The sequence below is a fragment of the Triturus cristatus genome, chromosome 2_1 (genome assembly GCF_964204655.1).
Source record: "Triturus cristatus chromosome 2_1, aTriCri1.1, whole genome shotgun sequence".
Lineage (NCBI taxonomy): Eukaryota > Metazoa > Chordata > Amphibia > Caudata > Salamandridae > Triturus > Triturus cristatus.
The window spans coordinates 1126615501-1126639150 of NC_140581.1; the positions used below are offsets into that span (position 1 = coordinate 1126615501).

Consider the following 23650-nt stretch of genomic DNA (forward strand, 5'->3'; position numbering starts at 1 on the left):
TGTATTGATGGATACTTGTGGGTGGACTGATCGTTGTATTTTCTAAGGGTAACTACAGACCATCTTACATGCCATCGCTATATTATAACCCTTCTTGGATTGGGGTTCTGTGTGCTTACAAAGGTTTCTGCATTCATGTTTGTGGCTGTGAGAAGTAGAGAGTGGTGTCTCAACTGGGCAAGACTTCCATGTGCATGGGAAGGTGTTCTAATAGTTCATCTAAGAATATTATGCTGATCTTTAGGTGTTACTTGTGTATTATTTGTTAATGGAGTTGTAAAGTTTGAATCATGTATGTGTCAGTTCGGAGCTCTTTGGCTTCTTGAGATGATAGGAATGGTATGATGGTATTGAATGTTGCTCTTCAACAATTCACGATTTTGGAAGCATGTGTTTCATCTTATACTATTTATGCACTCTAGTACTTTCCCATTTGTTGAGGGGATAGGTAGGCTGTGTATGTTTATGTGCCTTGGGGTTCTGTCGACTGTGTGTGTTAGTGTGGAACTGTACATCAATCTCTTTTCATTCAGCATGCTGTGTTGAAAGTCTGGTCTTATATGCTGTTCTTTCAATGCAAATAAGCTGTTGGGGTAATTGTTAATATTTATATTGCCTTACTAAAAGTATAGCTATAATTGGGTTATGATAGTACTAGCTTAGGGTGAGTGAGCAGTAACCTACAACACCTTGCACAGCAGACTTACGATCTTTGTACGTGTGAGAGTTCCCCGCTTATACGGTGAATGGAATGTTGGGAGACGGTACTGTCACAGCAAGCAGAATTCACATTGGTGCCCTGCTGCAGCATGGCTCAGAGTCTGAGGCTGGCACAGCAAGGCTTCTGCGTTAAGTGCAAGTAGGATGTTGCTTTGTTGCTTAGTAGCTGTGCCCCTATTGCTAGGTCTCTAAATATGATATTGGCAGTGCAAGAGCAACTATCATACAGATGTGTAATTAAGATACTGTCAATGCAATGTGTCCATTTAATACAGGGTCATTTTGCACATGACAGTGGTGGTTTTAAACGGTGAGGAATAACCCAGACCATGGCAATGCAATGTGTGAAGTTCACACGAGGAAACATAGAAAGTGGTATGACAAGGGTGCTACATCTATAAGGAGGTGTACATCTTGTACTAAAGCAATGTAGAAATTGGCTAGGCAACTCTGCATTATATACCAGGACAATTGTGATACTCACATGGTGATGGTACCTTACATCCTGAGGGCAATGTGGGTATTGGTGTCATGGAAGTTTCTGGAACATTGTAGATAGCTACCTACTTTCTAGACTCAAATTGTAGACAGTAAACCAATTTAGAAGTTATGCGCAACAATTCTGACACCTTCAGCAACAGCCGTGACTTGCTGGATCAGAGCACTCTTGCAGAGCGTGTAGGTCTGTGGCGGCGTGTTGAAGGACTTATGAATCTATCATCTCATTATGCACCAAGGAAAAGTATATCTGCTCTGTCGCATTTAGCAAGCCAAAAAAGAAAAACCTCTATTGCAAAGCTTCTTTGTCACTCACTTGAATAAAGAACAATTTACTTATATTTGGTAATGCCTTATCTGGTAGAGACTCTACCTAGCCGCAGATTCCTTACCTTAGAATATTCCCCTGATGTCAGACTGGATCTGGATATTTTTGAGCAGTACCGATGCACACCAGTAGATGCTCCGAGCCGGAAATGGCACATGCGGTACCTATATAGGCGCCACCTGGGCACGCTGATGTCTGTTACTTTCTCGACTTTTCACACCAGGAGCACCGAGCCACAATGAGATCTGATCATTGGTGTGAAAAGGAAGAGTGTCTCTTGCACTGCATTCAGCCTGCACAGTGGGGAGGATGGGAGGGTCGATAAGGAATCTGCAGCTACATAGAGTTTTTCCCAGATAAGGCGTTACCGAAGGTAAGTAACTTGAGATTTCTAGGCACAGATTCCTTACCTTAGATTAGATATCCAAGTGATGCCTTCCCAGAGGTGGCTCTGCAAAACCAATTTAAACCAGAAAGTCCTGCAAGACCGAACAGGCGAAGTGCCCATCGCGAAGGACCCAACCATCCAGAAAGTAGTGTTTGGTAAAAGTTGTAAAGATGCCCACGTTGCTGCCTGGCAAACGTCCAGGGCAGGGACTAACGCTGTGGTCGCAGCCTTAGCTCTGGTGGAATGAGTACGCAAACCCTCAGGGGGTTGCTTCTTGGCCACTGCGTAGCAGATCTTGATGCATCTTGAGGTGGTTCATTTCTGCGCAGTTTTCCCTTTCTTAGCTCATATGTACCGACAAAGAGTTGATTGTCCTCCTGGAACTCTTTTGTGCAATCAAGGTAGAACAATGCTCTTTTTGGGTCCAGATGGTGGAGTCTCAGTTCCTTTTTGGAGGAGTGAGGCAGAGCAAAGAAGGTAGGCAGGGTGATGTCTGGCCTACATGGAAGGGAGTCACAGCCTTTGGCAGGAAGGAGGCATGTATACGGTGGACCAGTTTGTATGGGTAGATGGTGGTGTAGGAAGGGTGTGCAGAGAGTGCCTGCAATTTGCTGACCCTCCTGGCCAATGTTATTGCCATTAGAAAAGCAATTTTGCTAGTCAATAGTCTAAGAGGGTATTTGTGCAGAGGCTCCAAGGGTACACATAACAAGAAGGTGAGAACAAGATTTAGATCCCACTGGGGCATGATGAATGGCCTGGGAGAAACATGTGCAGCAAGCCTTTAAGAAACCTAGCTACAATAGGTGCCTTGAATAAAGAAGGTTGGACCGGCAACCACAAAAATGCCAAAATTGCCGATAGATAACCTTTAACTGGGCCCTGAGCAGAGAGCCCAGCTAGGGCAATGATAGAAAAAACAGAAGAACCTTGGAGCGAGAGACCTGCAGAAAGAAGGTTGATGTTGTTAGAATCATACCATGTCACAAAATTATTCCAATTATAGGCGTATACTGACTTGGTGGAGGGACACATGGCTGGCAGAATAACATCACAGGCTGTGGGAATAAGGTTGAAAGCTGTTGAGTTTCGCCGCTCAATCTCCATGCATGAAGGTGAAGGGTGTGCAGGTTTGGGTGTAGAAAGATCCCCGTTGCTGCGACAGGAGAGCCTCCCAAAGAGGAAGCCTGATTGGGGGCCCGATTGTCATGCTCAACAGGTCGGGATACTAGACTCTCCGTGCCAAATCCAGAGCCCAAGAATAACTTGGGCCTAGTCACTCCTGATCTTCTTAAGAATTTTGAGCAGGAGGGGTATAGGCGGAAAGGCATACAGGAGGCTGGAGCTCCACTCGAGATGAAAAGCGCCTCCAAGCGAGAGCCGCCTTGGAAGCCCTAGTGTGCAAAACTGCAGACACTGCAAATTCATGGTGGTGGTGAACAGACCTAAACAAGACTCTCCACACTGCTGAAAGAGACCCTACACCACCTCTGGGTGAAGACACCATTCGTGGTCGGCATCTTCGGCTGAGTTAATCCGTCATGGAGTTCAGAAAGCCCGCCAGGTGCGGAACCACTAGGGAAATGGCATTCCAGCCATGTCCAGAGATGCAAAGCCTCTTTACAAAGGGTCCAAGACACTCACCCCATCCTGTTTATTGCAGTACCATATGACGGTGGTGTTGTCTGTTGACACCTGCACCAGCCTTCTCTTGATCAAAGGAAGAAAGACTTTCCATGCCAAGTGAATCACCTGAAGCTCCAGCAGGTTGTTGTGGAGCCCAGATTCCACCGGAGACCAGAGTCCTCAGATCTCCACCTCTCCAAGATGGCTGCACCATTCCTGAAGTGATGCATCTGTCACCAGAGTCAGCTCTGATTGGGGAGGGGAGAGGAATCTGCCAATTGCGGTTCGTCAGCCAACACTGGATATCTTTTGCATTTCCCTCAGAGATCTGGAGCATGTCAGAGAGATACCACTGATGCTGTGACCCCTGGGAGTCAAGGTCCCACTGCAGAGTGTGCATACGCCAACGGCATGAGTTACAAGCAGGATGCAGGAGGCCATGAGGCAAACAACCTCAGGGTCGTTCTCACCGAAATCCAGGATAGAGGCTAACACATCGCTATCATAGCCTGAGTATCCTGACTCACCGCTCGGGAGTATAGGCCTGAACCTGCACTGTGGCCAGAGCAGCTCTGATGAAAAGGATTGTCTGACAGGGAGTAAGGTTTGACTTTGTCATGTTGATGCACAAGTTACTTAACTTCGATAATGCTATATCTGAAAGAAATATTAGTTAGTTATAGATTCCTTACCTTAGAATTACCCCCAGGTGTCAGACTGGATCCGGAAAGGTTTTTCGCTAGCAGCAGTATCTCTGCGCATCGGAAGGTGGCGTTGGTCGGCTCCGCGTCCGTTGACAGCATTGTGGTCGCCGGGATGACATCACGGCAGCTACTTAGATGCCGCCCTCATGCGCTGACGTCAGTTCTCTACACGACTTTCCGCGCCAGAAACACAGAGCCATGCAAGACACTGACCATTGGTGCACTAAACTAGGGCCCTGAAAGGATGTCCTTAACCCTAGAAATCAGTTCACAGGATGGGGTGGATGGGTGGGGCAGTAAGGAATCTATAACTAACGAATGTTTCTTACAGATATACTGTTACTAAAGGTAAGTAACTTGTGCATCTGAAAGAAACACGTTTGTTATAGATTCCTTACCTTAGAATAGATACCCCAGCAATAACAACCCTGGTGGTGGGTCTGCAAACCAAGATCACACCAGAAAGTCCTGGAGAACAGAACAGCCAAAGAAGCTGTCTCTCCGGACTTGGCTGTCCAGGCACTAGTGTTTGGTGAACGTGTGTAGCGATGCCCACGTGCCCGCCTGACAGATGTCATTCAGAGGCACTCCTCTTCCCAAGGCAGTAGTGGCTGCCGTCGCCCTGGTGGAGTGAGCGTGTAGCCCGACTGGAGGCTCCTTTTTATCCAGAGAGTAACAAGCCTTAATACACAACACGATCCATCGAGAAATGGTGCATTTGTGTACAGCTGGACCCTTCTTTGCACCCACGTAACCAACAAAAAGTTGATCATCCACCTGGAATTGTTTTGTGCGATCCAGAAAGAAGGAGAGGGCACGCTTTGGGTCCAGACAGTGGAGCCTCTCTTCTTCCTTTGAGGAGAAAAGAAGGTGGGCAAAGTAGTGGTCTGCCCGATGTGGAAGGCAGTGACCAGCTTAGGGAGAAAGCATGGACGGGTCCTGAGAACCCCCTTGTCTGGATGAACGGACAAGAAAGGAGGTTTTGAAGAAAGAGCCTGGAGCTCACTCACCCTTCTAGCGGAAGTGATGGCTACCAGGAAAGCAGTCTTAAGAGTTAAGAGACGTAAAGGACAGTTGTGAAGCGGCTCAAAGGGAGGTAACATTAAATAAGTAAGCACAAGATTCAAGTCCCACTGAGGCATAACGAATGGAATTGGAGGAAAAAGATGTGTTAAGCCTTTCAAGAAACGGTTAACTACGGGGGAGTTGAAAAGAGAAGGCTGATCTGGCAGCCGAAGGAAGGTAGAGATGGCAGAAAGGTAGCCCTTGATAGTGCCCAGAGCAGAGCCCTGCTGGGCTAATGAGAGAAGGAACACGAGTACTTTAGAAAGAGGGGCAGAAAGGGGATCCACAGCCTTTGCTGTGCACCATGCCAAAATCTGTTCCACCTGCAGGTGTATATAGTCTTTGTGGAAGGACGCCTGGCTGCCGAGATTACCGCACAAACTTCAGGAGGCAGGTCGAAAGACTTCAACTCTCGCTGCTCATTCTACACGCAAGGAGGTGGAGACTGAACAGGTTCGGGTGGAGGATCATCCCCTGTTGCTGCGACAGAAGATCTTCCCAAAGAGGCAGTCTGATCGGAGGATCAATGGCCATGTTAAGCAGCTCGGGATACCAGACTCATTGTGCCCAATCCGAAGCCACAAGGATGACTTGGGCCCCGTCGCGCCTGATCTTCTTCAGCACTCTGGGTAGAAGTGGTATAGGCGGAAAGGCGTACAACAGACCCGACTCAACTCGCAATGAAAAGCGTCGTCTAGCGAGTGCCACCTTGGAAATTCCAACGCGCAGAAATGCTGACATTGTGCGTTCTCTTCGGTGGCGAATAGATCTAACCAAGGCTCTCCCCACTGTTGAAAGAGACCTTGCATCACCTCCGAGTGAAGACGCCATTCGTGATCCATCATGCACCTGCGGCTGAGTTCATCCGCCCTGGCGGTCAGAGAACCGCCAGGTGTGGAACCACCAAGGAAATGTCTTGATGTTCCAGCCATATCCAGAGGTGGAGGGCCTCCTGACATAGGTTCCACGACCCCCCCACCCTGTTTTTTTGCGATATCACATGGCGGTGATGTTGTCCGTGAACACTTGCACTACCCTTCCCCGGACAGAGGGAAGGAATGCCTTCAGTGCAAGACGAATCTCCCAGAGCTCCAGAAGGTTGATGTAAAGCCTGGACTCCGCCGGAGACTAGAGGTCTCTGATCTCCGCCTCTCCCATATGGCCGCCCCATCCCAGAAGGGAGGCATCCGTCAGCACATCATGGTCTGGTTGGGGAAGGGAGAGGGATCTGCCATTGACCCAATCCTGGTTCATAAGCCACTACTGCAGTTGTCGAGCAGAGCCCTCCGAGATCTGAACGCAATCGGACAGATTCCCCTGATGCTGCGCACACTGGAACATCAGATCCCACTGCACAGCCTGAAATGCCACCTGGCATGATCGATCAGCAGGATGCAGGAGGCCATGAGGCCCAGCAGCCTCAGGGTCATTCTGACCAAAACCCGAGACAGAGGCTGAAAGATCAGAATCATAGCCCGAATATCCCTGACTCGCTGTTCTGGAGGATAGACCCGAAACTGCGTCATGTCCAGAACCGCTCCGATGAAGAGGAGCTTCTGAGAGGGAACCAGGTGAGACTTCGGCACATTGATGGAGAACCCCAGCAAATGCAGGAGGTTGGCCGTAGTCTGGAGGTGGGAGACGACTGCCTAGGGCCAGTCATCGAGATAGGGGAAGACTGAAATCCCTGATCTGCGCAGATGAGCTGCGACCACCACCATCACTTTCATGAACACCCGAGGGGTGCTGGTAAGGCCAAAAAGGAGCACAGTGAACTGAAAGTGCTCGTGGCCTACCGTGAACCGCAGGTAACGCCGGTGGGACGGCAGGATGGGGATGTGAAAATAAGCATCCTGCAAGTCCAACACTACCATCCAGTCTTGCGGGTCGAGGGCAGATGAGACCTGAGAAAGCATCAACATCTAAACTTCTCCTTCCGGAGGAAGCGATTGACGTCCCTGTGGTCCAAGATAGGACGTAGGCCCTTGTCCTTCTTTGGACCCAGAAAGTAGTGGGAGTAACAACCACGACCTACTTCTGGGACAGGAACGTGCTCAATGGCTCCCTTGGCCAAGAGAGCCATAACTTCCTGCTGGAGAAGGGCCAGATGATCCTCCGACATGCGGTGGTATCGCGGTGGCATGGCTGGAGGTGTAGTCTCGAAGGGGAGGGAGTAGTCCCCTCGGACTATTTGCAAAACCCACCTGTCCGAAGTGATGGTGTGCCGGTGGGGGAGGTGATGGCGAATCCTGCCGCCCACTGGCGCTTGATGGGCCTGAAAGGTCGGACTAGGAGGGTTTGGAGGATGCTGCAGAGCAGTGGACTGGCCTGCCCGCTGGCCCATGGAACCTCGCCGGTTGTCCCCAGCTGTGCAAAGGTTGGGTATTTTGCTGTAGCATGTGGCCCTGGGTGGGACGTAGCGGGGCACCCCTTCCATAGCAACGAAAGGGGTGAAAAGCAGACTGCGCCGGATGGTAGGAGAGGCCCAAGGACTTGGCCATAGCCCGTGAAGCGCTCTAGGACGACGTCTGCTGTGTCACCAAAAAGGCGATGGCCATCAAAGGGCATGTCCATCAAGGTGTTCTGAACATCCCCTGAAAAGCCAGAGGACCTCATCCAGGCATAGCGACGAAGCGTTACCGACGTTGAAATGGTCCTGCCCAGAGAATCGGCGGTGTCCAGCCCACAACAGATTGTAAACTGAGCTGCATCTTTCCCGGCGGCAACAGCCTGGGAGAACACTGCCCGGGCCTACTCCGGACACTGAGGCAGCAACTGCGCCACCGTATCCCACACTGAGTGCGAATAACGGCCCAAGAGACATGCGGTTTTTACGGACCGCAGTCCTAAGCTGGCGGAAGAGAAAACGTTCTTGTCAAGATGCTCCAGCTTCTTGGTTTTTCCCGTTGAGTGGTAGGGAAGGTGCTTTTAGAGGTGGAGGCTTTGACCACCAAGCTCTCCGGGGTGGGGCGTAGGAAGCTCGAGAGCCTCAGCTGCCCTACACAACACAACAGCGTATGACGCTCCCTGCTCCATAGCCACGGTAGGGGGAGACAACATGCCACGGTCGCGTGAAGTGTCAAGACCTCTGGCATCCCCCAGTTCCTCTCTCCAGTCCTGCTCAGCACCTAGCTGGTCAGTTAAAGGGTCACCTGACCCTCCCAGTCCTCCTCGTCATCCTCTGGGTGCCACTGTTGTTGGGAAGGGGCCCCAGGAGTGAACAGGGGCATGAAAACCCCACCGGCACCGGAAAAGGCATCGATTGATGCCGGTCCGGCTCCGTGTCCACGTCAGGATGGAGGCCGGGGTCGACGGCGGCCGGGGGCACGACCGGCGTCGGTAGCAGAAGTGATGCCGGAGGAAGTGGTGCAGATCCGGATACAGGCCTGGATCCAAGGGGGATCTGGGGCGCCGGAGCCGCCGGCAGCAAAGACCCGGGTCCCCTGACTGAGCGCGGGGGGCCCTAAGGTGCACCGGCTGGGTCGGCCCGTCCAAAGATGGCATGCATCGCTTCGTGAAACGTATGAAGCGGGCAGGGGTTGCTCTGGGTCCCGGAAAGGGAGGGAAGCTCAGAGTTGACCCTTCGGGCTCCACGCAAAGAGCATCGGGGGTGGCACCACCTGTGTGCCTCGTCGGATCAGCCGACCGACGAGGAGAAGTCGAAGAGCGACGATGCTTCTTCGACTTCTTCTTATGCTTTGACTTACCCGGCCCGAGTGTGAAGACTTCGATGACTTGGAACCGGAATGGTGGTGGCTCCGCGACCGGTCCCTCGACCTCTCTCTCGACCGGGACCTCGAACGGCACGGAGCCGACTGTTGGCGTTCGAGCAGCTTTCGGGACCGCTCCCACGAAGCCTTCGGCGTCAAGAACTGAGAGTCGGAGCATGACTTGGGGTCGTGGTCGCGCTCCAGGCAAAAGAGGCACAGACAGTGCGGATCTGTCACCAACATCAATTGCTTACAAGAACCGCAGGCCTTAAAACTGGGCATCCCTCGTGCACCTGTTCGTAGTCGGAAACTCGAAACAAGACGTCGACAAAAGTCAATAAAAAGTTAGTCAAAAAAATGACTGAGGTACCGCTCTTCCCGGATCTGCGCTGGGTGGCGCAGAAAAAGAAAGAACTGACGTCAGCACGCGAGGGCGGTGTCTAAGTAGCTGCCGCAATGTCATCCCGGCGACCACGACGCCGACGACGGACGCAGATAGTCAACCCCAGTGAGTGAAGAAGGTTTGCTGTAGTCTGGAGGAGGGAGACGACAGCCTGGGGCAAGCCTGTCTTCAACAACCAATCGTCGAGGTAGGGAAAGACTGGAACCCCTCACCTCCACAGATGAGCTGCAACCCTGACCATCACTTTTGAGATCCCCCTAGAGGTGCTGGCAAGGCCAAAGGGTGAACAAACAAAAGAGCTCTAGCAGGATAAATATATAGACAGCTTGAAAAGAGGCTCACTTTTTATTTGTAACCTCTGGTGGGACTACTTGCCTTGTGTAATTGCATCATGTTTTAATTCATATAAAGTGTATCAATTGAATTTATAAAGATTTGCTGCACCAAAAATCAAGGAAGACACTAATTGCAGAGTCGCTTTGGTATTTAAAAACTTTTACTTAATAAAATAGTTTTTATATAAATTTTTAAAAGCTAGTAGAGAGTCACAACACATTGGCTACAATCTATCAATTCATTATAAAAACTTGTTTCAGGATTGGAAAACAGAGTACTGGCTAAAAATTAGGTGGAAGCTATCTGGAATCTAAATTGGGTTGTGTCGGCGATCCTCAAACTCTCTGTAGTGTTTTGATCTGCCAAAGGGGAGCACAGCAAACTGAATGCGCTCTTGGTCCACCGTGATGGGAACATAGGATAGGATAAAGGCCTCCATCCTTCTTGGGCACTACAAAGTAGCAGGAAAAGCAACCACAACCTACTCCTAATGCGAACATCCTCTCTATGGTTCCCTTCAACCAAAAAGCCAACCCTTCCTGACAAAACAAGAAGCGGTGGTCCTCCATTAGCCGGTCATAATGGGTGGCATGAGTGGAGGGGTGGTTACAAAGTGGAGGAAGTAAACCCTTTGGACAATTTGAAAACCCCAACAGTCTGATGTGACTGACTGGCAGTTGCAAAAGTGATGGCTTAACATGCCTCCATTGGATGCCCATGATCGTTGGAAGGCAAACTAAAGGGTGTTTAGAGGCTGTGGCTCCCAAGGACTACCTGTCCCACATGGCCTATGGGACCACATACTCTCGGCCATGAAAATGCTGAGAATACTGTTGGTCGTGGTGGCTGGGAGGGTATGAACACTGTTGGAGCCCCCTTCCATGGCCACAAAAGGGGTGGAAGACGTATTGAGGATGATAGGGGGCCATAGAGAAGCCCAAGGGCCTGGCCGCAGCTCTGCTTTCATTAAGGTGCTCCAGGGCAGAGTCCGCCTCTGCGCCAAAAAGATGAGAGCCATCAAAGGGCATGTCCATAAGCAGGGTTAGGACATTATTTGAAAAGCCAGTGAGTCGGTCGTGTCCAGTCCGCATCAGTAAACTTTGCTGCGTTTCTCCATCAGCAATAACTAGGGAAAGTATGGCTTGGAACGCCTCCAAGACCACAGGCAGCACTTGCACAGTGGAATCCCAGATCGTATGGAAATATTGTCCCAAAATGTACATGGTTTTCACTGTCTGCAGAGCAAGGGTGGCAGAAAAGAACTTTCTTTTGCCTGAGGTATCCAGACTCTTGGATTCCTTATATGGTGGAGTAGTAGGGAACGCATTCCTTATATGGTGGATTAGTAGGGAACGCACCGGGCTTGATCCTAGAGGTGGAGACTTGGACCCCTAGCACTGCGGGGTGGGCTGCTGGGAAAGGAAACTAGGGCCCCCAGGAGTGGGACGATGGTGGCAGGCAATTGTCCTATACACAGACCAGACTTAGACCAGGACCCGGGTAGGATGTCGGTAAGGGCTTCAATAAAGGGGAGTAAAGGTTTAGAAGGGGCGACTACCGACTGAAGCACCTCCACCAAGACTTTCGTCTTGACTGCCACTGAAGATAGCTAAAGGTCCGGGACCTCAGCTGTTCTTTGCCCTACCATAGCGGAAGAGGCTCCCTCCTCTGTAGCCATGGTAGGAGGAGAGACCGAGCCAATGTCTAGTGAGGTGTCCATCATCCCTCTGCCAGTTCCTCATACCATTATCCTAATTCTTATATAGGGGTGCTGGTATCCATAAGGGTCCTCAGACCCCTTCCATTTGTTTCCCTCTCCAGGCCTGTCAAATCCAAAAAGCAATGGTTCCGAAGCAGAAAGCATTCTGGTGGGCACCGAAACCGCTATTGGAGATACTTTTCTGGCTCTGTATCAGAGTTTAAAATGACTATGGGGATGGCACCACCATGGGGCATTGGCAGTGTTGGTACTAGAGCAGGTGCCTTGGAAGGTCTTGGTCTCACTGGCAGCTTTGCTCTGCATCCAACATAGGATCCATGGGGCCTGACTGGCGTAAAGGGCTAACCTGCCGGTGAGGATCCAGTGGTGGCCTGTCCCTAACCGTGGGGCCCAAAGGCACTCCAGATTAACTGGGGCACCCAATTATGAGGTGCATGTCCTCATTAAATTCCTCAAGCTGGGCGGGGGTTGCTCTGGCTCTGAGAAAGTCAGGGAAGCATGGAGTGGACCCAGACTCAGGCTCCGGTGAAGCAAGAGGCCTGGAGGGCCATGTTCGGGTGCCTCATCAGAAGACTTCAACCGGTGCAGTGAAGTCAAAGACCTTTTAGACGTCTTGTGTTTGTGGTACTTCCCCGACTAAACAGATTCTAAAGTTTTCCACCAAGTTTTAGAAAGTGACTAGCTGGCCACCCTTCACTACATCTCTGATCTTGCATATCCCCTTAGATTCCCACACTAGCTAGACTATGTGTCTTCATCGTCATATTGTTTCATTTGGATGCATATTTGTGCAGAAAGCAATCATACTTTTATTGCTTGACATCAGCAATGCCGCACAGCAATTACCAATTACTATGGAGACTATGCTTAGCGCAGGTGAGCAAGAACTGAGCCAAAAGTGGGCGAGTTATGCTGCCTAGGCTATCCTTTCTGAAAGATTAACTGCATGCTTGTGATGGGGGTGAAATCATTCAAAATAGTTGCAGAGTGAGTTGTTGTCCAGTGGAGACAGGCTTTCTAAGCCATGTGATTAACCCTATTGCTTCAAACATGATATGTTTTTTAAAAAAAACTGACAGCAAGCCAATAAATTCATGGTGGAATTAAAAGACTGTATGATACTTTGTCCTGATTGTACACCATTTGGTGCCCCTATATAGTGGTGTTCTCACTGCAAGGTAAGTTGGTATGTTCTGTTTACCCATTAGCCCCACTGGGACTATGGTGTTTCCGATTGCAGCTGTAAACAATTTCATGAGTGAGGAAATGAGTGAAGATGGTCATCAACAGCTACCAGATTGCAATATAGAACTTCATGACAATGTAAAATAACTATTTAGTATATATGATGTGAGGAAGGGGGGCAAAAAGGAGAGTGGTCCTGAATTAACAGAGCTTCCGCTGTTGGATACAGCAGAGTCCCAGTCAGAAGACCTGAAAATAATGTTCCTGGAAATCATGATGTTAACAAAAGCTGCAGTTAAGATCACTAAAGTACATATGCAGGAAGTAACTGAGCAATCAGAAAATACATTTCTATCTTGATATTTGGCTTAGAAGCACTAGCAAGTCATTGCAATAGGGCAAGTTCTCAAGATCGGCTCTGTGAGTCAATCTGTAGCTGGTGTCCGCATCTCCCATGATTTAATTGTAAAAGACCAGACCAGAAATCTGCATTTTAAAGGAAATCCAGCATATTCATATATTTCAAATTGCACATTTCCTTTCACCTATGCATGATCAGTCTTCTTCTGGACATCCCCATCTTCCAAACCTCGCATGCCCTTCATCAATCATTCTCAGGAGCTGCCTCCTTATTTTGGAACACTCATCCTCAGAATATCAGAACTGCACAGATTTTTCTATGTGAACGGTATCTTTTAAGGATGCATCTGTTCAGATTCTACTATCTTGTTCTATGTTTCCACTTGTTAAAACGATCCTTAGTTCAAGCCTTAACTTAACCACTCTTCCCTATTCTTCCTCCATCCATTGTGTCTTCATTTTTGCTCCTGCTCAATCTCCTACCTCTTCCCTGCTCATCAATTCTATTAACCCAGATTGCTTTTCCTTTGGTCTCTTTGCCACTTGGCCCCTTTCCATACCACCCATTGTGCCCACCCCACCGCAGTGTTTTATCATTACTTCAGACCCTCTTTGATCTACATCTATCCATGCGTCTTCTGGAAACTCCTTACTCCAGTTAGTTAGCATTTTTATGTAATTTCACGTGTCACATTTATTGTCACAGGGAAAGGAGCATCTATATCCTTGGTGAACATGCACTATATACATCCGTACATAAATAAATGACATGGTTGAACACTTTTATTGTAAGCTTTGTACTCAAGGTCAAACTGTGAACACTGTGTGCCTTAAATAGAGAATTTCCAAGGTACAGACTGCATTGTCATAAGTGCTTTAGTAGAGATCCAGAGATTCTCCAAGTCACTGTGCCCAGTTGCGTCCCCAATCATCTTTTAATGTACTTAAAACATTTTAGTTAAGATCGGTCCCCATTTGGAAGAAAAGTATTTCATAATTTCAGGAAAAATATGTGCTCTTTATTGCTCCAAGTGCCATTCAGGAAGTATGCTACTATACATTTAGACAAAGATATTTAGAAGTAGTCACCATATTCCCATGCAACCTAAATGACTACCTGCATTTATTCACTCATTAAGAGCTTCTAGGTTATTATGAAAAGTTGTACAACTATACATTTCACACTTGAAAATGAATGCAGGGGATAAAAAGTAATTGTAGGTTTAGTGCATAATTTTATGTTGCTTACCTCAAACTCCTTGGATGGAATTTTTTGTTCCAGCAAGCCACGCATCATACGAATGACTGATTTTAAGCTAGTGCTAGTATATCTGCCCGATGGGTGAACTCTGATGATCGGAAGAGTGGCAAGATCTTCATCTGTTATTGTGCGGTCATCTGTCACAACAACAACATTTGTTAAGTACAGCATGTTGCACAATCAATTCTTTGATATCCTATGGCATGTATGGGTCATGCAGTAGACTTGATCTACTTTCACTGCACTACACTCAGCTTTCATTAACCTTATTTCTATGTTACTACAATTCTGGGAATGGCTGCTTAGACTCATGTGATACATCTTTGTAAGGTGGCACAAACATTTTCACTATAACCTGAATATCCCTTGGTTATATAACATTTTAGCAAATCAGTCCTTCAGAACAATCAGAAGATCACTCCATTGACCTTTCTCTACAATCACCAGCTACAGAGGTACTGTACCCTAGTCAGCATCCTCAAAGATGGAGACTGGGTGAACTACTTTTTTGTGGACCGTCTTCCTATACTATTACATGAACCATATGATCTTCCACAAGTACTGATCAAAATCCAAAGGCACACATGCTGTAGTCACTTCAAAGGCTTTGGGGTAACACGTTGTTTTTAACATACTTGGGACTAGAACTCAATTGACCACTACAAATGCTGCTGTTACACTATAGGCAGGAAGAGAAGTGATGGTAATTCATACTATGGAGGCATCTCATGATTTTCACATGGAGTACAAAATAGAACTAGGGTGTGTTGCACTTGATTTATGTTCAGATGTTTTAACTTAAAGGTACAGTCTGGAGTAAAAACTGGAGGTTCAAGGCATTCATCACTGCATACTTTTCCTTTCAGACAATGATGTATTACCTCCATTGCGTAAAGAAGGTGAGAGTGCTCCAGATATAGGACAGAAAACAAACTGCCTGCGTAAGAAAAATCAAATGCTGCATCACCCACCCATATTGTACATAATTTTAGCTTTTAGTTTTAATGTAAGCACTTAGCACTGTAGTGAACATAATCTCCAAACTGTAAAATTAAAGGCATTAAGTTGCCTAGAGATTTGTCCTGAGGTTAAATAAATGGGGAATGCACATTGGCACATGGTGAATTTGTAGTAGGTACAGGACATAGCCAATAATGGTTTAGCTAGGGCAATGTATTTTTAAGCCTCAACACAGTCTTAAAATATCAAACATGTAGAAAGTCTATGGGTAAAAGATTGTAAGAGAATGTTGTTGGTTTACCACTGTGTGTCGCAAGAGCAACTGTACACATGCACTTTTAAAACCAGAGGTTTTTTTTCCTGCGGCTTCTTAAGGCAGTACACTTACCTTCATAGACTTGGGTATCTGATGTGGTAGGTAGATGTTCACCTTCCGAAGTATTTTCATCTTCACCTTGCTTTCCTATAAGGGGAGATGGAGGTAACCTGTGAAAAAAGCACAAAATTAATTTGTGAGAATACACATCCTTTAAGTTTGAGTTTTGGACTTAAGTTTACTTTATGGAAATAGTGTATCCATAATCCATGTAGAAGGGGTGCTAGAGTCGCTGGAGGTAGTATATAAGGAGGGTGCAATTAGATTTTCTAATTCAATTACTTTATTCAGCAAGAAGCTGTACATTTTGTTTTAACTCAAAGATTGACATTTATTGCCTTTATGATTATATAATCAGGCTGATGTTTCCTAACTTCCCAGGTTACAGAAGATTGCCACAATTTCAAGAAAAGGTTTGCTTGAATGTTTAAATGGAGGAGTGCGGTATTAGTAAAAATCTAATCATGTTGGACTCCAGGGTCACAGGATGCAAGCAAGGCACAGATTGACTCTAAGAAGGGGTGATCTTGCAAATGCTCCAGATTAGTGCAGAGCACTAAAAGAGTATCTTGGAGAGGCCCTCCAAAGTATGATAGAAAGGGCAATTTTTAAGGCCACCCGGTCTTAAAGAGTACTAGCCTACATTTTCTGCAGGTAAGGCCAACAGTGTATTTTAAATATATTCCTTCTATATTCTGATGATAAAATACTTGTTCTGATATTTAGTTTGTGTGAGAAAGTTGGTTATTAATTTGGGAGGGGTGGTGGGTAAATCTACCAACTTAATAAAACACAATCTTGTTAGGTTACAATACAGACCACTTAGAAACATATGATCAAACCCTGGTGGCTATGGTCCAAACAGCAAGCTTTTACCTAGAGAAACAAGCAGAATGTTTGACCAGTGGCACACATCATTAAAGTGCAGAAAACCATAAAGTCATAATAAATTCCCAAATCAATTTAGAAAAATCAAGTGATATGCAGATGTCACCAAATGGTTAAAACTGGTTAAGGAAGCTAAGACATAAGGACTTTTAAAGCTTTCAGACAAAACGCAGCACCCAGAAACAACAATATACTATTTCAATGTTCACGTAAAATTGGGGCCTATGTGCGCTTTCAGTTTATCTGCGATGAAGTGAGGGCCAAGTAAGCCTTACGGGCATCACTGGTAAACGTTTTCCCTTGGGATTTTTTGGTTCTCTGTTTCTCCAACTGAAGCAAGTAAAGGATGCTGAAGCTAGCCATGGGTCCTCTAAGTTGGATAGGCTGGCACCGAGCTCACACTGAAGCAGTTAGTCTAGGTATATAAAGCAAACACGAGGAGATGATGAACGGAGCGCTGAAACTTTTCAGACACTCACCCACAGATCTGGGTTGAATCGATCATTGTTCTTTATCTCACTTTGCCACCTCAGTTCAGACCCAGCCATGTGCAAATCAGTCTTAAACCTGTTCCTCATGGGAACAGTCCAGCCCAAACTGCCAAGCTACATCTTCCCTGGACCGGAAACAAGCATCTTGGGACCGGTTTCGTGGCATCACCACTCATTAGCCATGCTAGCTTTAATCCAATGGTGCAGTGAGCCCGGGACCCACGTCAGGGCATACCTGGCGCACTTAGGGCCAGAAAGCAAGTCACACAGATGATGGATGGAATGAAGAGTCAAGAGATCTGGGTTAAATCCATTGTTCTTTTGCTCATCATGCCACCCCAGTTTAGACCCAGCCATATGCAAATCAGTCTTGACCCTGTTCCTCATGGGAAAAGACCAGCCTGAATGCCCAAGCCAGGTTCTCCCTGGACCAGAAACAAGCATCCTGGGACCGGTTTTGGGGCATCACCCCTCATCACCCAGGCTAGCTTGACTCCAGTGGTGCAGTGGCCAGAGACCCACATCCAGAGCATTGATCTGAAAGGGGTACACATCAGAAAGGTGAGGACTAAATTCAAGTCCCACTATGTCATTACACAGGGTGTTGATGAAAACACATGCTGCAAACTTTTATAAAACACATCTCAACCAGCGATTTGAACAAGGATGGTTGGTCTGGTAAACGTAAGAAATGCTGAAAGAGATGGCAAGTAACCTTCAACTGTGATGACAGCAAGGCCGTGCTGGGCTAAAACAAAGCAAACAACACATCCAACAATTTCGCTTGCAATGTGGCTAACTTTCGGGCACCACACCAAGCCTCAAACTTGTACCAAGCACCCTGCATATGCAGATTTTGTAGAAGGGTGCCTTGCCACTGGGATGAAAGTATTGACCTCAGGAAAGAGATCAAAAGAACTCAACTGCTGCAGCTCAGTCTCCACACATGGAGGTGCAGATTGAGCAGGCCCAGGTGTAAGACTTGACATTGCTGCTCCAACAAGACAATCCTCCTGCAGCCAAAGCCAGATCTGAGGGCAGATGCTCATGCCAAGATGTTCTGAGTTGCACACTCTCCTGGCACAATCTGGTGCCACTAGGATGACTTGGGGCCCAGTCATTCCTAATCTTTTTCAGAACTCCGGGCAGGAGAGGTAGTAGGTGTAAGGCACTCAGAAGTCCTAAGATTCACTCAATGGGGAATGCTTCAGAGAGAGAGAACTTTCTGGAGAACTTCAGTGTGCAAAAGTCCTTACACTGCACAATCTTAGAGGTGGTAAACAGATCTAACTAGGATTCCTTCCATTGTTGGAAGGTGCCTCATACCATCACTGAATGGAACTGCCATTTTTGAACTGCCAGGCATCGCCAACTGAGTTAATTTGCCTTGGCATTTAAAGATTAGGCCAGGTGGTGCACAACCAGGGAAATCCCCTGATGTGCCACCTCCCAGATCCCCATGGCAGAGTACTCTAGACCCCACTCCACACTGCTTGTTGCAGTACCACGTGGTGGTAGTGTTGTCTGTGAGAACCTGCACCAGCCTCACTTTGGTGGAAAATATCCACTTCTTCATCACAGTCGAAAACCTTGCTTTCATGCTCAACATCTCAAGCAACACCACCCTGGGAGGGCCCCTACTCTACAGACCAGACCTCCCGGACCTAGATCCAAATTTAGAAACACTGCTGTTGAATTCATAACCCCACTGGTGCTTGACTCGAGCTCCTTCATCCTCCTCAGAGACCTCAACTTTAACTTGCAGGTTCATGTCAACTAGACAACCAACAACCTCATTGAGGACCTGAACATACTCTGACCCACCTAACAAGTGAAGGAACTCACCCACTTCGTTGAACATCTCCTCGACCCTGTTTCCACAATCTCCCTGACATCAAGGTAGACAAGCCCACCCCCTCACCTGGACTGACCACTCCCTTGTCCGATCCAGCCTGCATCCACCAAACAATTACGAAGCTGCACCAACAAAAACAACCCAAAGCAACTGGAACAAGGTCCCTCAGGAAACTTGGACCACAGAACTCAAAACCTGCCACACCAAGACAACCTGTCCCAATATATTACCAACTTCAACTCCTGGGCAGACACCCTGGCCCTGCTCAAAACCATCACTACTGCATGAACTAGATGCAAGCAATATGGTAGACAGATTTACTACAACTCCGAAAACAACTCAAGCCTTGGCGTTTTTACCCTCTAATTATGTCTTTCAGTGCCTTCTTGCTTTCCACTTAGCGCTGGGACATTCAAGACTCCTCGGAGTAGCCATGTGCTTTAGAAATCCTTGCATTCATTCCAAAAGACACTGCAGGCAGCTGGAACACCGATGGTGAAAACCCATGTCAACAAAGAAAAAGGCACCGACAGATCAGCCCTCCAGTTCTACCATCAGCAACTCAGACCCACCAAATGCTCACCTCTGACTAAAAAGACTGAAACAGCTATAACAGCTATAAAGAAATCTTCTCCAAAATATAGGAATTCACCTCCCATACAGCCAGCTCCACGACCATCACCCTCTCACAGGAACTCTACACCCAGCTCTCTCACTACCACAGCAACAAAATTAGCACCATATACAACAACTTTGCATTTTAACTGGCCCTCTCCACCCACGCCAACCTCAAACCTGGTGAAAAGGACACTACAGAAACCTCTCTGACTTGCTGACACATCTTCAACCCTCTGGAAACTGCTGCTACCATGCCCTTCATTCACTCGGGAGCCCCAGCTGACTCTGGTTCTCAACAAAGGCCTCAACCCCACCTGCACTGCGCTTACTCTGATACTCAATGACTCTCCCCCACTGACACCTTCCTGAACTCCTGAAACTATGCCACTATATTACCTCTAATGAAAACAACTTCAGCAGACCCAGGGGGACTGGGAAAATTATAGACCCATCTCTTTGCTAGGCTACCGGGCAAAAGTACTGGAAAAACTCATCAACAAATGACTTGCTGACTACCTCAACAACACTCACCTTCTAGACCCTTCCCTTCCCATTTTGGATTCCAGCCCAACCACAGCACCAAAAAACTTCATGGACAAGGGAGACACAGCAGCACTCATCCTCCTCAGCCAGTCAACACTGTATTCCCATCCTATCCTCATCCAATGCCTTGAAGAGTCTACCTTACACAGAACCACACTCGAAGGGATAAGCTTCTTCATAGTTAGACTGGACCTGTATACCTTCTCTACCTTCAACTAGATCTGAAGCATCACACAAGCTCTGTGTGCAGCCCCAAGTTCTTCAATATCTACATAACCCCATTCGCCAACAACGCTCAGGCGCAAGGACCAAGCATTTTCTCGTGCACCAATGACACCCACTTCATGCTCTCCATGTTCGTTTCACTCCTTTAATACTCAGACGAAGTTCATCAACTGCCTGCCTGAAGCTGCAAACTTGATAAAGACCAACTACTTGAAGCCTAACTCCCACAAGACTGAGATGGTAATCTTCGTCAAAGACACCGCTGTCTGATGGCCCTCAAAACTGGGACCAACCCCCAACCCATCAAACCAAGGAAGGAACCTAGGGATAGTGATCGACAGTCAAATGTCAATGACCCGCCAGATCCCTCAGATGAGCTCCCCACCCTAGAATGGAGGCATCCGATATCATTGAGGCCACCGGAGAAGGAGGGTGAACCCGCTTCCCTTGAGACAGGTTGCCTGAAACACTCCACCACTGCAGATCCGCTGCAATGTCTCTGGAGATTCTGACCCCCTCCACGAGAGCTCCATTGTGCTGAAACCACAATCTGCCGAGGCACCACTGGAGGGCTCTTATATGCCAGTGTGCATGGTTGACCAACAGAATGCAGGAAGCAAACAGACCGAGCAGGCGCAAGATCTTCAGGACATGAACAGACGCTCCATTCTGAAAAAGTGGAATTATCGCCTGGAATACTCCGCGGAGGCAGGAAGGCATGACTCGCAGTAGTGTTCAGTACTGCCCCTATGAACAGGTTGCACTAAGAGGGCACCAGGTGAGATTTGGGTACATTTATTGAAAAACCCAAGCTGAACAGCTATGTTGTTACCTGCAAATTATGCAGCACTATCTCTGGCGACTTTTCTTTGAGCAGCCAGTGCTGGCTATACTAAAATTACCTTGTGCACCATCTAGATTCCGAGCTCTATAACTTCTAGTCTTCATCGCTGGACTCACTGCCCCAGAGAACAGAGAACGCTCCACACTCAATGTGTTCTAAACTACCATCTCATGAGTCTCGAACAAACAGAACAGCTAATGAAGCAAACTGCATCAGAACAGTGACCTGGTCTACTATGTTATTCTAATATGCAGAATAGTATAATTGTTCTTTTCTCTCGGTTGGTATACTGATGTGCTGATGTCTCCAGACCACAAAACAGGTTATTTTTCATAACCTAAAATAGGCTTTCTGGTTTATGTATTGCATCATGTCTAAATAGTTATGTACTACTATTTGTACTAATGATAAGACATTTCTTTTCAAAACATCAAGTTACACATTCCTAAATATATACATAGATATATAGACATGAAATAAAAAAACCTTCGACTAGTCCATCCTTCATGCTGCAAAACCTCATACACCACCAAGCCACAACATGCCCATCACTGGCACTCCTCCGACCTTGACAACACAATGCTAGTTAACTATTCTACACTCTTGAGAAGCAACTTCCCACAATGATGATTTCATTTCATCATATATTGTTAGATCCCTGCCTCAAGAGAGCATCACATGTTTCTTTGACACCAACACCTCTCTTCTCACTGGACTCACCCCCTCATCCCAGAAACGTTGCCTTATATGCCTTTCTCCTCGAACCGATAAACAATCTTAATTTCACAATTTTGATATGAAACATTATCTTTTCTGTTGGCAACAGGCCATTGATTGCAATGTTAAAGTAACAGGCACTGCATACATACAGATTAGCGACCAATCTGGGTTTGAAAACCTCAGGAACTTTCACTCTATAACATGTTTTCCCTTTCCATGGCAATTTCTCAGTAGACAGGGCCAAACAGCTTGCACAGCACTATGATCTTCAAGATTTCCTCCAGCTCGACAAATCTTGATTTCTCTAAGCTGTAGTATAGACGCTACCGCCATCCAGCCAAAAGATGCCATTCAAACTATCACTGATCATGGTGAATCATTTAATTGGTGATGTGTTACCTACTGGCAGCCTTTGATGCCATCGACCAACAGGTCTCAATTCAATGTCTCCACTCATGCATAGACATCACATCCAGACACTTAACTTGGGTCATCTCATACCTCTCTAGTCGAACACAATTTGTACGGATGAAATCTTCCTGAACTACACCAATTCCAGTCCTCTGCCTTGTCCCAAAGATGCCTATACTTGCACCCATGGAGCCACTGGGAGTTCTACACTGCCAACAAGACAAATCCATTGAAATTAGACTTTATTTGGAATAAACCACTAGGTTACAAATTAAAATATATACATATATATATAAATTGAATGTTGCTTTAAATTTCATAAACTCATTCAAATGGTAATAATAGAAAATGTATTTTCACATGGTCAGGTTCAGTAAAAATATTATTCAAATCTTCTGTGAACATCAAGTTGTAGAGAGCCAGGACAACATCATTTTTCGCTGGTAAAATACGATAAAATACACTCATTTAATCTGCCACCATTTAATTCTTATGCAACGAATTGCACTGGAAATGAATATGAAATAAATTCATACAAAGCTCAAATTTCTAACTACCAATCCCATTAATTGCTATCTAGAAAGAACCACAGTTCTTATTTTTAGTTTCATTACCTGCTATCATAGAAACACAAGGGCTAGCTATCCACCAAAATGATGACACCCAACTATATTTTAAAGTGAGAGTGGCTATAGACATCCCTAAATTCAGATCTAGTTTGAAAGTCATTCATATGCTGTTGGTCTATAGGGCATGTGAAGCTCAATCCAGCAAAGACTGAGTTTGCCATAAAATGGAGGAAACTTTGAGTGCTCATCCAAGAGTGGCTCTAGAATATAAATGGATGACTTCTCCATAACTTTCATTCTTTCCTGCAAGGACAAGTGTTTCCTTTGACCTCTTCATGTTCTTAATCAAAACATCCCGAAAAAGAAGTGCAAACTGCATGTTCCAGAATATATCACTCCACAAAACCTAGCCCTTCCTTATTCGTATGCACCTCTTATCCACGGTTCAAGGTCCTAGTCATAACACACAAAGGCAGGGGCAACGCACTACTTCCTGGCCTCTCTGTGCTTCATTGACATCACTCAATGCCCTTCTTGAGGCAACAGCTTAACTCCTCTCAGCCACACAAATGTTTGTGCACACACAATGCCCTCAAAAGAACTGCATTACTGCACTTCACCTGACAGAGTCCACTTTGAAGTCTGATGTAAGATTAATAAGGCACTCCCTGAGTAGACCTGACAAATTTGCTCTCAGGCTGGAAATGCAGAACCCACGTGCCAAGAAACTTCATCTGCTTATAGAAAAACGTTCTTTGCACCTCAGATTTGTTTCAATGTTGGTGCAATTTCAAGAAAAGTCTCAAACGCCCCTCTCCATAACCTTAATAGAACCATAAACTGTAC

The 23650-nt window shown here is 46.7% G+C and overlaps 1 protein-coding gene across 8 annotated transcripts in view; it reads right to left on the minus strand.

Moving 5' to 3' along the window:
- PTPN13 (protein tyrosine phosphatase non-receptor type 13) overlaps positions 1-23650 on the minus strand; it is an 830096-nt gene that overhangs the window by 63573 nt on the left and 742873 nt on the right. For all 8 annotated transcript variants that reach the window (XM_085636547.1, XM_085636545.1, XM_085636546.1 and 5 more), the window contains 2 exons: positions 15653-15750; positions 14293-14441 (listed from right to left, as the gene is read on the minus strand). In XM_085636547.1, the coding sequence (XP_085492673.1) occupies positions 14293-14441; positions 15653-15750 (247 nt within the window). The remainder of the gene's footprint in view (positions 1-14292; positions 14442-15652; positions 15751-23650) is intronic.